General features: G+C 43.1%; 1 protein-coding gene across 2 annotated transcripts; it reads right to left on the bottom strand.

Moving 5' to 3' along the window:
* Positions 1 to 368: 368 nt before the first annotated feature.
* Positions 369 to 16067, bottom strand: sacm1la (SAC1 like phosphatidylinositide phosphatase a). 2 transcript variants are annotated; one of them, XM_042077684.1, is made up of 20 exons: positions 15642 to 15701; positions 14345 to 14442; positions 13431 to 13505; positions 12709 to 12836; positions 8890 to 9039; positions 8578 to 8637; positions 8398 to 8431; positions 8185 to 8286; positions 7857 to 7942; positions 7023 to 7109; positions 6832 to 6900; positions 5818 to 5897; positions 5265 to 5363; positions 4980 to 5118; positions 4721 to 4790; positions 4291 to 4363; positions 3619 to 3712; positions 2907 to 2999; positions 2636 to 2693; positions 369 to 2232 (listed from the first exon to the last, which is right to left on the bottom strand). In XM_042077684.1, the coding sequence occupies exons 1-20, from the start codon at positions 15671 to 15673 to the stop codon at positions 2096 to 2098; spliced, it is 1764 nt and encodes a 587-aa protein (XP_041933618.1). In that variant the 5' UTR covers positions 15674 to 15701; the 3' UTR covers positions 369 to 2095. The 2 variants fall into 2 exon arrangements, with proteins under 2 accessions (XP_041933618.1, XP_041933619.1); XM_042077685.1 differs by lacking the exons at positions 369 to 2232; positions 2636 to 2693; positions 2907 to 2999; positions 3619 to 3712 and adding exons at positions 3861 to 4050; positions 16051 to 16067.
* Between the last annotated feature and the right edge of the window lie 779 nt (positions 16068 to 16846).

Raw genomic sequence — 16846 nt, 5'->3', positions numbered from 1 at the left:
ACAAATGCACAAATTCTATCAACCTAAGAAATCAGAATTCCTCAGTATCCTACCTGGGGTTTTTAGTGGAAATCCCTTCCCAGCAGATCCCTTTAGTTACACAAAAGGCATGCAGAAGTTTTATTGTAGGGATCTGAGTAAAACCCTCTAGAGCCTGTTATTGGATTACCTCACAAAAGACAAGCAAATGCTTTTGTAGGTCATCATAACTTAAACAGGGTATAATTATTCACAAGCCATTATTCACTGAATGAATTCACTGAAGACTAAGTGTAAATCATGATAAGAGTGTTTGAATGTAACATTTCAACCCTTACCCAGTGTCCAAAAATATAAAAGTAGAAATAAATATGACCAAAAACAAGAAGTAGATGTCTGGAAAATGTTTTAATGGTCTGAGAGTAAAACAGAATACTATCAGATTAAAGTTTCCTTACATTTTTTATTACAGGAAGTGAATACTGCCCGTGAAGTAAAATGAGAGACACATTTTCATTGGTCAACAGTAACTTGATCAATTAGACAGAGGACGACTTTAGCGATCATAATCAATCATAGCCTTCATGAATGCAATTGAGGAGCATGCTTGCTTAAATTTAAGGAAATCTGGAATGATCTACATGTGCATGATTCAAACGTCAGGCATTTCACTGTACAATACTGTACATGAACATGAGGTAAATCAACATGGTTCAACAGTAATGTGGTCACACATTGCTACTAATAACTCAAGTGCTCATGTCTTTACGGACAATTTGGTAAAATACAGGAGTACAATACATAATTACACAGATTAGTTTGCATGTACAATTTACAGTTTCGATTGACAAGGATACGTTTTATGGGACTGAATTGAAGAGCACAGTTTGAGATGACCTACTTAATTAACTATACTGAAGTAATAGTTCATCAAAACACATATCCACATCAGGAGACATTAAATCATGAGCACTCACGAGCTGTGTGCATGTTAAAGCTGCTGGAGCTGGATATTGTTTCAAAGAACAGTAACATTTAACAATAAAGTATCAGAACCAACCTGCGGTCATGTTATTTTCCCCCAATGGCTGATCTAGCTTGGGTCTTTTGGATGAGGAATGGTCGGAAGGCATCACTGAGGGGCTATCTACAGTACATTCTGATTTTGTGTCCCAACGTCCCTGAAACAGTTTGCACGGTTTTCCAAACCTTCACTGCACTGGTCCAAATAAAGTGGTAATGGAAATCTGATCAAACTTCCTCGCAAATCTCTCTGAAGAGTCTTGCCCTTACCAACTCTACTGGAGCAAATACCTTAAGCATGTAATGTAGTGTTTTGAGAAACTGAATGCCCTATTCAAACAAAGACTTGCAGATGAGTTCAGCTAGAGTTAGGCTTTTCAGGACCAGTGCTTTGAAGTCTGCGTGCCTTGTTTTTCACCCAAATTTCACATTATTAAAACATTAGGGTTAATACGTTTCTAGTGAATGCTTCAGTAAGGCTAATTACATTCAATAGTAAGAACCACACAGGAAACACAATCTATTTCACCTATCATACTAATCCTCAGACTGATGACCACAGAAAAAAGTGCAAACTCAACTTATGAGAATGGAATGCCCTCAACAGTGCCCCAGTAGCAGAAGCAGTAGCCCCTCCCCCCCCCCACACACACACACACACACAGGATGCGAGAGTCTATCGGAAGAGAGTCTGGAGTCGTCGGAATCTCTCCCACTACATCTGATCTCTGAAGGGAAAGTTCTGATCTTTACTAAGCCTACATAGAAGGCTCCAGGTCATCTGATTTAACAAAGCAATGAGGAAGTCATTGCCATGAGGGGAGGACTGCTGAAGCTCACAGGGCACACAGGAGCGGAAGGCTGGGGAAAAAAAACTCTCAGGGGTCTTCAGAGAGGGTAGGAGAGATGTAGTGTCCACACAGAATTAGGAAAAAGACAGAGGAGACATTGGGAAGTGTAGGGTCCACTCAAAAGAGAGGCAGCAGGTCCAGTAGAGAGGAGGTACAAACTGCAGAGTCAAACCGTTGAACACACACCCAAACACACACAGACACACGCACACACACACAGAGACACACTAACACACGTCGTTTCAGTCCATCTTCTCCTTCTGGACCAGCTTGGGGGCATCCACAAAGTCCTTCCCATTGAAGACTATGACAGCGGTGGTGACCACACTGGCCATGCCCCAAAACAACACATACGCCAGCGTCTCGGTCCAGGTGTCACCTAGGAAACAGTGGAGAGTTCTCATCAGAAAACCTTTAAACCCCTTTAAGCCATAAACACTACACACATCATCATTAGCAGCAGCAGTAGCATCAGTGAATAAAACTTACACCCCCATTGATCAATGTCAGCCACTTACATTATTACTTTTATAGTTAATTTTTGCTACGCTATACTAAAGCTATATCACACTTTGTGTTGCTACAGTGTACTGAATGTAAACACAGATGTAATTGCCTTCTAGACATGGTATATAACCGTGTATCTACAATTAAAAATCATAGTGATTAAGTGTGAGAGTGCATTAGGTTTTGATCTGCCAATTGGGTAAAAATTAGAAACTAAAATCAATAGTTAAATAAAGTTTATAGATACACAATACATAGATGTGCATTTCTCTTACCGGCCATTAGGAGGCAGAGGATGCACATGGAGAAGGCCACCAACAGGACAAGAGGCAGCTGAAAGAAACAACACAACTTCAACATAAAACACACAACAAAACACACTTCCTATGTACACACTTATGCACACAAAGGATGCATTACAGACATCCATACCTCCACAGAAAATTCCAGTATTAGCAAACACACATATACAATCATCCAACCATGCAAACCCACAACCACAGTCACACACACACACACACACACACACACACAGTTGTGGCTCACCATCATGAACTTCCAGTCCTTCTGCACTTGCAAGGGCGTTGGTCCTTCTGTGTCATCCACAGTGTAGTTGCCCAGGAACAGGTCAATAGAATCCTGGAACCCACCCAACACATTACACTTCCGCCACACTTACCATTCCACATCACTAGTCACACTTACATCAGCTTCTGTAAGCCATTACCCAATATTATCCTACTGAAACACACTAACACGCCAAAGTGACACTCATCATCTCAACATCAAGTCATACTAGCACTACACCTCCTTGAATCAGCCCACACAGTAACAACAGATAAACAAACAAGCACACAAACAGTTGCTGACATTACACATCCAAGCTACAGTTCCGGCGCCGACAAGAGTGGCAGCCTACTCAGTAGCTCCGTGTCTTAGTGTTTGTTTCTACGTCTTTTGTTTACTTGAATTTCCCCTGGGGATCAATAAAGTATCTATCTATCTACAGCTTCCGCTGAACATTTCACTGTCCTACTATCAATGCACCATCATCCCAGCATAGGAGCAAAGTCATATGTGGGTGTCACATCGGTGTCATACATCCCACCACCACGACCACAAAGGGCCGGATGGCCACCCAGACATCTACAGATCCACAGTGAGTCACCTGTGACCTGTCAGGACCTGCAAGATGTGCTGCCGGATGCTGACTCATGTCAATCATCTTATAGGTTGCCCACCACATACGCACACAAACCTGTCTATAGCCATCAGAGAAGTTGTTCTTGTAGTAGCGGATCATGGAGTTCCAGCCATCCATGACTAAACCCCACTGAGACCGCTTCCCTGTCCTGCAGAAACACACACACCAGAGAAGTGTATTACCTCACGTATGCACACACACATAGTCAAGTTTCAACCGTTTGTTTGTTTGTGTTAGACATATTTATAATTGTCAGCAAGACAATTACAAGCATTTTTTATTTTAATTCAAACATGACCACATGGCCAACACAAGTGAGTCAGTACTCTTGCACATTCCTAATAGCGTGCATGTTACAAAGTGTAATCTCTCCAGGAAAACGGCCACAGTGGAGTCCTCTGTGTATGTTCATGGAACCCACAACGTTGGGCTTGTTGCTTGGTTCCCGTGTGACCACAAACACATTTCCTCTCACAGTGGAAATGACTAAAGGGAAGAGAATATGACTAAAGAGAGGAATGAAGTACCTGGTAAGTTTGCCCCTCACAATATGACATCACAGCCAACCACCCACCCAACACCGCACGTAAGCACGCACACACACACACACACACACACGCACACACACGCCCACACACACGCCCACACACACACACACACACACACACACACACATGCACGCACACACACACACTTTGTAGATGTATTAGTCATTGGAAGTGCTACCTGGTGAAGTCAGTCTTAAGGGCACCGGTGCCTGCATACTGCTTAGCACACGCGTCAGCGTTATCGGCCCAGGCTGAAAAGGAGACAAAACACACGCGTGCGTGCATGCACATGCATGGACAAACGCGTTAGTGGGTCACACACACCACACACTCCACAACCATCTGCCTAGCAGACAGGAAGGGGCTCAATGCCCATGGGAACCCGAGGTCAAATCTGGCCTAAGGTCATTCCCTGAGCCCACCTTCCCATTTAGCTAACTAGGCTAACTGGAATTACCCACTTTCAGTGACCTATACCAAGTTAGGCCAAAAGTGTCAGACTGGGTTACTGGACACACAGAGAAGGGTCTGTATCCTTTTATCTAAATCTTGTGTAGACAGCAATACACTAATTTCACATGGTTAACAGTTAGCAGCAGTGAACTCACCATTTTTATAGATCTTCTCAAAGTCTGCCTGCTCATCAATCTTCTGGCCAACATTGAGGACTCCCATCCTCTGCATTCAACAGACATCATGAGAGAGAGTGTGTTATCAGGGTTGAAACCAGTGTGTCCGGTCTGAAGAGAACTTCTCCTTCAGCCTCGAAGGTCAGGAGACAGAGGCAGCAAGTGTGTGTGTGTGTGTGTGTGTGTGTGTGTGTGTGTGTGTGTGTGTGTGTGTGTTGTTTATGTGTGCTTGCCCAACCTGAAGCTGGTTTTGAAGTGAGCGTCGGGCCAGAAGACTCTGGATGACATTGGTCCGGTCAAGACAGTCCATGCAGTTACTGCGAAACATGCCACTCTGCTGAGATACCACCTTCCCGTCTGAGTCCACCCAGAAGTACCTGCACACATGCAGACAGATGCCATCAGGAGGTCTCTGTTCATGGTGTCTGTGTCTGTGTCTGTGTCTGTGTCTGTGTCTGTGTCTGTGTCTGTGTCTGTGTCTGTGTCTGTGTCTGTGTCTGTGTCTGTGTCTGTGTCGACTTACGCATACTCATCCTGATTCTCTGCTACATCATCCACCAGAATCTGCAGCCGATGCCAGCGCATCTTACTGCACTCCTTATGGAAGTCAAAGGCAACATACCTGCAAACACACAAACACCAGGGAACAGAGGTCAGACAGCTACCAAAGAGAACAACAGAGCCAACCAGACAAGAGCCAAAGCATGAAGACCCTACAGTGGCCAGGGAGTAGCCAGGAGAGGGAGCAGGCATGTGCAGCTTGCTTCAGATTACACGCCGGAGGGTGCCTGAATGGCCGTAACGGCTACTGCATAACTTCAAGGTGGATGACACCAGGGTAGATTTTTTAAATCTGATGAAGGCCTTATAGGCCGAAACGTAGTTTAGTAAAGACTTGCCATATGGAGCCAGAGTGTGCTGCACTTTTTTTTACCTCTTGAACTTATTGCCATTGGCTAGCACCTCCCTAAAAATTAGTTGGTTTGCGTTATTAATACCTTTCACAAACAAGAGCAGAGACAGAGGCTATGATGTCAAAGACCAGGGGTCAGGAGTCAGCAGAGGCAGTGCCTTACCTAATAAGGCCGTTGTCCATTCCGTCCACCATCTTAGCGAAGGCCTCCTCCAGGGGCTTCTCTGAGCCCTTCTGATTCACCTGGGACACACACAGACACACACAGACACAGACACAGACACAGACACACACACAGACACACACTCTTAGCAAGAGGTTAAAATGGTTTAAAAGCTTTTAGACCTCTAGCATCAGAAACCACAAATAATATAAGGGTACATCTGTGGTGACAGAGCTATCTCGCCAAGGCCATATTAGGAGCATACTGAGAAATATAAGTGAAAGTTGATTAGCATCTCAACCTGCACCATGCCGTTATCCCTATCTGAGACTAGCTATTATATAAATGCAGTGTAACAGTGTAACCACAATCAATGGTGTCCCTTGAGAGTGTTGAAACCTGACTCATCTGCTGCTCTGCAAATCTGAGCGGAGATAAGAAATGTCAGAAAACTCTGAGGCACGCCGTGCAGATGCGATACTTCGTAAAGGGTAACAGACAGTGCAATTCGTCATTGTGAAAGGAGAGGTGGTTTGTGGTTGCCGGTATGTAGGCAGTACGGCAAAGGTTCACCAGAACACTGGTTTGCCAGCTGACATCAAAGAATGAAGAAACCCAATGCACTATCATATACACAGACACACACTTTGATGGTTGAGGCAAATCAAACATTTGCTTAAAAAGCCACATACACTGTGGAGTGACTTATGTGTGTGTGTGTGTGTGTGTGTGTGTGTGTGTGGGTGGGTGGGTGGGTGGGTGGTTGTGTGTGTGTGTGTGTGGGTGGGTGGGTGGGTGGTTGTGTGTGTGTGGTTGTGTGTGTGTGTGTGTGTGTGTGTGGGTGGGTGGGTGGGTGTGTGTGTGTGGTTGTGTGTGTGTGTGTGTGTGAATGCATTTGAAAATGTCCGCCTCTGTATTTGACCATGGTTATACATGTATCCCTAACTTTTTGATACGGAAAAGTCTGTGATTGTTATGTATGCCACAAACAAGCATCTGCAGGTGAGTACTTACCAGATTGAGTATGACCTGCTTTCCATAGATAAGCACTTGAGACTCAAAATGCCTCTTGAAGCCATCCATCTGTGAGGACAAACAAACAAACGAAGAGCATTACTGATACTACTGATAATTCATATCTATTGATCGGTACTCTCCAACCTCACAACCCCATATCTGATTGGCTGCCATCTCCCAGGCCTTACGTGATTGGTGCTGTTGCTGATCAGGGGTTTGGGCTTGTACTTCAGGTTGGGCCGCTGGGACCAGAAGAACGGCATTGAGCCTCGTGTCTGTCAACATGAGAACATAGATACCACACACACACATATTTGGTCATTGTGATTGATGATGGAATTAGATAGATACACACACACACACACGCACGCACACGCACAAACGCACGCGCACACACACGGACAGAGTGAAGCGCACCCAGCCACAAAAGCATAAATAATCTTTTAGGCTGTCATCTTGTTCATTCACTGCACAAAATACACTTAAACTGATTTTGATACAACCAACCACTGATGTTGATACAACCAACCACGCTGTATATGGATCTTGGAACTGTGGATAATAATGGAGATTCCACACAAGTACAGCAACAGTGTCTCACTTCATGCCTACATGCCTCCACAGATGAAAGAGACTTTCGAATGAGGTCCAACATCCTGTACGAAACTTCCCTAGCAAGCATGCACCTTCCCCGTGATGTGCAGCGCTGATCATGATGTGCAACCACCACTCTGATGTGCAAGAGTACCACAAAGTTTCCACATATGCCGAGTCATGAACATGGATTGAGAACGCAATGGAGGACAATGATGGTGACGTTTTTTTGCAGCAATACTACGCAAGATAGCTGCTCATGGCTATGATTACATAGCAGATGCTTTTGTTCAATGCAACATATACATGGAATTAGATGCATCATAAGCTACTGTATATCAGGAAACATTACACATTAGTTACTCCGTCAGCTATGAGAAACTGGGCATGCCGAACCAGGTTGCCTCCATCCACATCCAAAAACTCACCTGGACAAAGGAGGAACGCGCCCCTTGGAACTGCACAATCTGTTCCGTCTCCACAAAGTTTGCGGCATGCCCCTCAGAGTCAATGCCTGGGACACACATAGAAAACAGTTTGTATATGATTGTATAGGAATGGGGCATGCAAAGAGAGCATGCAAATGCAAAGAGAGCATGCAAATGCAAAGAGAGCATGCAAATGCAGTATGTACACACTGAATATGGGGTTGGTAATATATAAATATGCATATAGCGGGAACTGCTTATAGTTCTGGAACACCTGCATCTGCATCTGGTGTATGCGCGTATATACGTGAATGTAATGTATGTGTACCTCTGACATAGTAGCGCACTCCGGCTCTGAAGCAGCTGCGTCTGGAGATGAGGATCCACTCAAAGATCTTGGAATTGATGCTGCAGGGCTTCATCACCACAACTGACACCAGTTAAGGACACTCACTCAGCTATCACGACTGCACTCAGCACTCAAAACACACACACACACACACACACACAGGGTGGCCTCCATGAGGCTTTGGAAGGATACAGCCATGGATGACGGGGAAGGCAAACTTGTGTAGCTATGTGACAGAACAAAACAATAGGGAGCATTACTTGAAGACCAAAACCATGAAATAGAATAGATGTAGGTGTAGGTGTGCGTTTGAAAAGAACATATAGCACATTAATCTGATAGGTCAGTTGGACTCAGATCGCACATACTCACCTCAGGCTGGCCAATGATGTCTCTGAGCAGGTTGCCATTCCAGACAAACCTCTGATCTGCCTGTTATAAACACACCCACAAATATACATATATTTTTATATATAAATAAAAGTTACCACTACTTGACTCATTAATATGGGCCCAGACGTCTGAGTATGTATCTGGAACTTAACAAAATGTAAATGCAGTTAATAATAAAAGATACATGGATATTAGTGTGTCTTTATATCTCCACCTCAGGTGTTTGTGTTTATGTGTGTGTGTGTGTGTGTGTGTGTGTGTGTGTGTGTGTGTGTGTGTGTGTGTTCTCACTCGCTCCAGAAGGCTCATCTCCTGGAAGTCTGGGCTGGTGTTGGCCAGTCTCTGCTGGGTGTGTGTGAGGTCATAGTCGGTGCAGAAGTAAAAGCCATCTGTATTCAGCACGCTGGTAATCATGCTGAGGAACAGCCGGTTGTCCTGGGTCTGACAACACAACATTGAGAGGAGAGGAGCGGATGTGACTGCGTGCTTTCAGCACTCTCTTGGTCACATCAGAGAGTCACATTATCCTGAATGTGATGTATAGTATAGTTACTGTATGAGTATAGTTAGATCAAGTTGGATAGCTCCAGAACTCACGGCAAAGGATTGTCTTAAAGGAGCCACAACACTTTTATGACTATGTATGGCATATGAATGCTGTTCTGTTGACCTTTAGTTTTGTTGCTACTGTGCATGGAGGACGGGTCAATTTTGAGTTTTGCCCAACATTGGTGGTAGGTTTAGAGAAAAATTCAGCACATTTTAATCGTAGCGCAATAATGCCGATAACCGTGATGATTTAGGATCATTTAGGCTGGTAGATTTGACACACACACTTAAAATGGCTTAAAATAACTACGCTACCACCATAATTTCCTGTTTATGACTAATGTGTGAATTGTTGAAATCCCCTGATGATTGGAATATAAAGTCTTTCTAAGGCCCGTTGCACACTGGGTGCGTGGTGTGAGTGCGTCAGCTGCGTGGCGCGTTCGTTTTTATTTCCGCCAAAATCGTGTGCATGGTAGTCATAGGAGTCATGCCTATTTTTCACGCCACACGCAAGTGTGTTGGAAGGGTTTCCATTCAATACAGTGAGGAAAAAAACAATTATGTGAGAAAAAGATTGGCAGAGCCACATCACACACTTTTGGTAAGCAGACATAGAAAACGCCAAGCACGCAAAATCCGGTGTGAAACGGGCATAACTGTACCATGCATGTACTGTAATGTTGCCATTCCACACTAAATGTTCAGCGATGCCAACCTATTCAAGTAATATTCAGAAACTTGGTGTCCAAAGATAATGCCGTCTTGGATGTGTGTCAAAAAACATGCTGCAGACATTAGACATCAAATGAAATCACTATTAGATTATATCAAAGTGCAAAAACAGTTGTAAAATATAAGAACAATGTTAAGGAGGGTATAGGAAAACCATCGTTGAACTACGGAAGTGCTAGATTCCACTAGTGACCACAGCAAGGCGTTATTAGAACATGCGGTGGCGGTCCTGGTTGGGCAGACACAGTGCAGATATGGAATGCGGTTTTATGTGGTTAACACTCCTTCTGACTACGTGCAGAGGAAATTTTTTTTAAATCAGATAAGGTTGTTGCAGCACCGTCTCAAACTGTACTGTGCCTATTTCAAGAATTGCTCCCAAAACCAAGGCCTGTAAAATATTTCTGCTCAAATCCTATGTCTTGATAGGAAAATCAGATTATCTGGGAACACACATTATCTGGGAAGCCATGTTTGAGCATTATTATAATTAAAGGTATTATTCATTGGCAGCAAACTTTTTAGGGTGGAAGACACACATGTTCTCAGTATGACTGAACCATCTTGATTTTCTACAAGGTTCTAGATTTTTTTTTTTTTTTTTAAAAAGTGCAAAGAGAGTGACATTAAGGATAGTATAAACTAATTTTTCTACGCATTTGGTATCAATCATTATTTTTTCTTTACTTTTTTATAATAACATTAAATCTTTACACCCCCCCCCCCCCCCCCATTTTGAGTTTTTGCTCGAAATTGCACACCGCCTACTAACAGTGGCCCTGTTTCCACACACTTTGACTTATATTCAAGTGCTTGACCTCTTTTGAAAGCAGAGGCCTAGTAGATTATTTTGGTACCAATAGATTGACTGTGTGATGAACTGTCAGAGAGTGGCAAAGGGTAGAATGATAGGGTTTCTTCAGGTGGTTTTATACATTTCTGGAAATGACCACATTCTGCCAACAACACAACTGAGGCCCACTACCAGGTATTGTGAATCTGTATCTCAAAGTAGATCAATATAGAATAAAATATGAGTACTTTAGACCATTATTTGCCAAGGTATGCTCATGTGTTTGTAAAATGCCCTATGGAAACTCCCCCTTAGAACTTTTGGTTACCCAAAATGCATACTGACAATAAAAGGCTTACTGTGTGGCAACCTCTTGGTGTAGAAGCATAATCCTGGTCTCAAATGAAAGGTAACACTTTGAGGTTTCTTGTAGACTATTTGGAATGTATGTCAGGGGTTCTGATATAGAATGACTACACAAAATATGGAATGATTACACAAAAGTCTCTACTTTTGCATTTTCCTTGTTGGTTCAATGGATGTGAATAAAATGGGACTACAGTATACATCTGCACAACTGATATTGGATAAAACAACATGAATGTTCAATTTCTAGGGATTTCTGTGAATATTTCAATACCCAATATGCTGCATCTACGTATTACTTATTGCTTTTAACATTTAATTGAGACATAGTAAGATTAATCTGACAATGTAAAGCACTATACAGATTGTACATGAAAAATGTTGTCATATATGGATTTCCAAGAGTTCAAGCTTTTCAATAGTGTATAATATTACTATGCAACATAGCAATATGGTGCACACAATTGATTTAGAATGTTGGGGGGAGGTGGGGGGGGGGGGGGGGGGCACTGCAATTGGGGGACACCCGCAGTGTAAACAGTTTTAACTAGTAACACAAGTAACAAACACACACACACACACACACACACACACACACACACACACACACTCGTGTGCACACTTACTCCCCTCACAAGCCTTACAGGTTAATAGGATCTCCTCTTAATCTCGTTAAGCTGCGGGAGAGGGAGGGCCTGATCTGCACGCGTAACCAGGAACTCACACACACGTGCACGCACATACACTGACATTTATGCACGCACTCTCTCTCACGCACGCACGCTCTCACAAACTCTCTCTCTCTCTTTCTTTCTCAGTACACGCACGCAGGCACGCTCTCTCTCACGCACGCACACACACACACACACACACTCCTAAGAAAACGTCTTCTCCCTACGCCCCAGGGACATACCACCACAACACAGGTACGAACATTAGCGCAAAGGTCAAGGCAACTGGTAGGGTCTTACACAACAGAGCTTTGTATGGGCAAATGTGGGAAAGTGTGTGTGTGTGAGCAGGGGGAGTAACAGCTCAACAATCCTACTGAGAGCTCAGTGGAGGGCTTAGTGCATCATTTTGGGGTCCAGTCATAGATTTGTAAATACAGAGAGGATAAACTGTTTTAAACAATTGCTTGCCATTAAGATGACAGAATTGACATGGTGACATGATCAGTTAAGACTGAACTCAATGTTCTTATTTATCTCTTCTATTTCTATGAGATGTCACGTGATTGGCCATAATATAAATCTGGTGTAAATGCATAAAGGAAACATTGTGATCTGACTGATTGTGGGTCAGGAGTGGGGCCCATACACCCACTGTTTGCTAACTCTTCCCATATCAAATGTGATCATTAACCCTTAAAGGTGTGGGTTTTTGAACATTCTAACATAAGATTCCATTCCGCAACAATTCATGGTTCTAAAATGCGATGTTGAATTCCATGAACCATGATAGATCCCATGAACCCATGAACCCATTTTCCAACATTCCAGTAACACAGGTGTGACAGTACACCTTCTAAGCATTACTGGTTGAGATGGGATGTTAACCAAAATACAGTTGATGTTGTGTACATATCTAAATATTTCATTATGAGGCACAAACAGCTGAGTACAGTGTCATGTTATCCGGCTGAGCATGCCACTACGTGTGATTACCTGATTCTCAGTGAGGTGCAGGATAGTCTTCTTGTAAGGGATCACGTCAAACTCAGTTGCCTTCCAAACGGTGTGGCCAGCCAGTTCGCCCATCTTCTTCTTTCGTGTGATAACGATAAGGTACATGCCTGAGAGAGACAGGTATCATTGGTTTCTTCTATGTCTCACACACACAGTAATTTGGGCATCCTAATGTTCGTGAACAAGACCTGTGGTTCCTTGATGTGGGATTTGAATTCTGCAGTTTACCCATAACATAGACATGATTTTGTAACTATTGGTCATCCAATGACTTTTACAGCATGATTATTAACTAAATTTTCTCCTTTTTCACAAAGGCTATTGGCTACACAGATCAGTACACTGAAGTGTATGCATGTCACAATCGATAACAATATGTGATGCGATCTGGGAAAACCCTTCACATGGTGCAAATTTACTAACTTATAATTCTTATACAATCCAGCAACATCCAAGATTTTGGGAGGATGGAATCCAGGGTTTTACTAGGGGATGGCGTCCAGAATGTTGCTAGGATGGTATCAGAGAGGGTTGAAACGGAACAAAAATCGAGGATTTTTGAGTGCATTTTTGATCGCATCGCATTCTTCTTCTCCTCTGTGCCTGTAAGGTGTCTGTGTAAGTGTGTGTGTGTGTGTGTGTGTGAGTGTCTGCATGTGTGAGCATGCGTGTGTGTGTGTGTGTGGCAAGATCACACACACCAGCAACCAGCCGGATTGTTCCCATGATGCCACAGATGGGCCGTGTGATGCCAGATGGAGGGATGTCATGAGTTCCTGCAACAACACAAAACCCACATGTTAAATGCTGCTAGTCTCTCTCTCTCACACACACACACACACAGGTGATCTACATGCTACGATCACTATATTCAAATCCCAGAGTCAGTATGAAGATAGATAGATAGATAGATAGATAGATAGATACTTTATTGATCCCCAGGGGAAATTCAAGAATTTCCCCTGACACAGGCGCCTGACAATAAAATACACTGTTGCTCCGGGTATATAGGAGCACTAGCATTTCTATATGAAAATGCTTCTTTGTTGTTACCACATAAATACACCACTCACCACAACTTTCAGATTATCTAGCACTTGTAGGTATTAAATGAAGGGTGTTCTTTGTTAAACATTTCCAGACTACATGATCTCATTGAAAACTGAATTGGTATTGCTAGCACTTGTATGAAGCGCCTGACACAATACCAATTCCGTTTTCAATGAGATCATGTAGTCTGGAAATGTTTAACAAAGAACACCCTTCATTTAATACCTACAAGTGCTTGCTAATCTGGAAGTTGTGGTGAGTGGTGTATTTATGTGGTAAGACCAAAGAAACATTTTCATAAAGAAATGCTAGTGCTCCTATATACCCGGAGCAACAGTGTACTTTATTTCGAGGCTACAGGCTAGTGGTTAAGAATAAGAACTGAGCAATACAAGGTGGAGCAAAGTCAGTGTTGCCAGGCTGGAATCCAATGGACGGTGTGTGAAAGTGGACTGGCAGTACATGACTAGATTTACTTCCTATTTGTGGCCAACAATTGTGCCATTTAAACTAATAACGCAATGACCACACACATACACAAAACAGCATTGGCAGCACAGCAGACCTGTGAGGGTCATCTCCATGGAAATCCGGTCAATGACAAGGACATCAGTGGCGCCATCATCACAGGCTTCAATGTAGAACTTATCCACAGTCGCATGCCTGGAGATGAAATCATCAGTATTTGAGACAATAATCTCAAACGAAAACACATTACCAAAATCACCAAAACATGCATCAAAATGATCAAAATCAGGACAATTCTCATCATGTCTGACACTATGACAATCACCATCTAATGATTTATAGTTCAGTGGTTTCAAACATTTTGACATGTAGATGATGCTTTGAAGTAAGTGTTCTGATTTTGGTGTACTGAGTCTAAATTAAAGTCTGGTTTCATTGCAGTTAAAACAGCAGGTACTCTCGGGTTTGGGTCGGAATAGGTGGTTCCAGTACATCCAGTATATACATACATTCAGCTCCCTTTTAAGAGAAGGGTGCGCGTTCAAGGTACGTTTAGTTTGCGCATTGTTCCTCAGGGCGTGTGTGCAGATGGCATACAATTCAGATGTTGTAACCTGTGTCTCTCCACTGTCAGCTCCGCCTCTAGGCCTCTCCGAGAACTCAACATACAGCAGCGACAGGTGCAGTGCGTCAACCTCACCGTGCCAGCTAAGAAATGAATGCTAGCACACACTCTGCTGAGCAAGTTCAGGAAAGCTAATTGTCGAAAAGGCCTTTGCTGCGGCTGTCTGGCTTGTTTGATGCTATAAGGATACTATCGGCAGACTACTGTCTCGCAAAGCCAAGCTTACAGTAACATCAAAGCAGCCGAGCTGCGGGTAAAGCAAACGTAGCAGTTCAACAACATCACATAACACCACCGTGGTTGTCCATAACGTTAGCGAGCTAGCGAACTAGCTACAAAATACCGTGAGTGGAGAGTGTGTTTCAGAGAAAGATATAACGTTGGCCCCATTTCATTACAATTCTACTCAATGACTATGAACGGAATCAAGCTAGCATTGCACTGTTTATTGTAAGAAGCAGTGCCATATTTAAAAACCTGTCCAAGACGAATGTAAGGGGCATATTATATAAAAGGATGCAGACTCCTTCTGAAGTGGAAACGCTGTTACTGTCGGCGAACTTTTGAATGAATTAGCAAGCTGCGAGACAAGCGCAGCTCAGTCAGCTAAGTCAGCATACAACTCGGCGAGTTTTATCTTATGGACAAGCGTGACAACTTATTTAGTAAATACACCATTTGAATTCGTAGGTACATCATTTGAACGCGATATATAATCATGTCGAATAAGTGTAAGATAAGAGTAAAAAGTTGAAAACGCATTACTCACAAATTGAACCTCTCGTAGGCGGTCGCCATCATTACTTCCTGTGTTGACTTCGTCACGTGACTGAAGTAAAAGAAGGTGTGGTTTGGTTAGTGCTTTGACGTCATGTGGTATAAGTTGTTTTTCCTCGATAGAGTTGGGACTAAATTGTGTAGGCCTCAAATATATCTTAGTAACAGGGGAAATAGTATTCAGACACTAACGTAGGGTGGGGGATATTGATTAGTTTTTGTAGGCTTATCTTTTTGTAATTGAAAAACACGGCCTGTTTCCTTGCCTTGATCTCAAAACGTTTTCATCGGGTAAACACAGACGTCGGAATATTGCTCATACTATTGTACTATTATCATCTGTGGGCCTACATCCATCCATAAAGCCACCAGGAACTAGGCTACAGCCACTCACTCCTCACCTGAGGCTTACACCTTCCCCTCGAGGAGAGACATGGGAACTCCCCGCACACACCTAGAGAGCATTACGCATAAACCACCCATCCTCACCACTCCAGCTACGCGCGTTTGTGGTTGGCAAATCGAGTCGGGGGAAATGCACTTCGCCAAGGGTCTCTCCCCCTCTCTTCCTCTACAATGAACGCAGCGGATCTGCTCCGCATCAGGGCCAAGAGCGCCCCAGAATCACTGTATGTTACCCGATTTTCCTTGCCTTGCCCACACGGTGGCGAGCATAGCCTACCTTACACCAACATTGCAGAAGGAAGACCATAGGCTTAAACACCAAAATTGAGAACTTTGTTTTGTTTGTATTGTTTAAAAACTGTCCATTCCCCTTATCTGGGTCACATGGCACTGTCTTAAACATGCTCTATATATGCTTTTTACCTATGGATCTATAAAAGAGCATTAAGTTAATTTTTTGTTTTTATCAAATATCCTAGCCTGGTTTTGTCATGTGCTCAAGCTTGTTTTGTATATGATAAAATGAAAACTATTTATTTGAAGTAGCTCAACCATAGGCCTACTAGATCACATATTTCCTCTTTCCTCAACAAGATCTGGGAGAATTGTTACTATTCAGGCATTGTATTCCATGTTCCAGTGAGTGAATACTCACAAAGGGAGCCCGTTGTCTCACTGCAAGCCTATGACATCATATTTCATCCAGGTGTGTTGTAGTATCTATTGCCCTCACCTGTGTCTGTGTTTAGGAGCTGAAGCATAAAACAAAAGGCACAGTTTGTCCCTTCTCAA

Source organism: Alosa sapidissima, chromosome 21 (genome assembly GCF_018492685.1).
Source record: "Alosa sapidissima isolate fAloSap1 chromosome 21, fAloSap1.pri, whole genome shotgun sequence".
Classification (NCBI taxonomy): domain Eukaryota; kingdom Metazoa; phylum Chordata; class Actinopteri; order Clupeiformes; family Clupeidae; genus Alosa; species Alosa sapidissima.
This window is presented reverse-complemented; position numbering and strand designations above follow the sequence as displayed.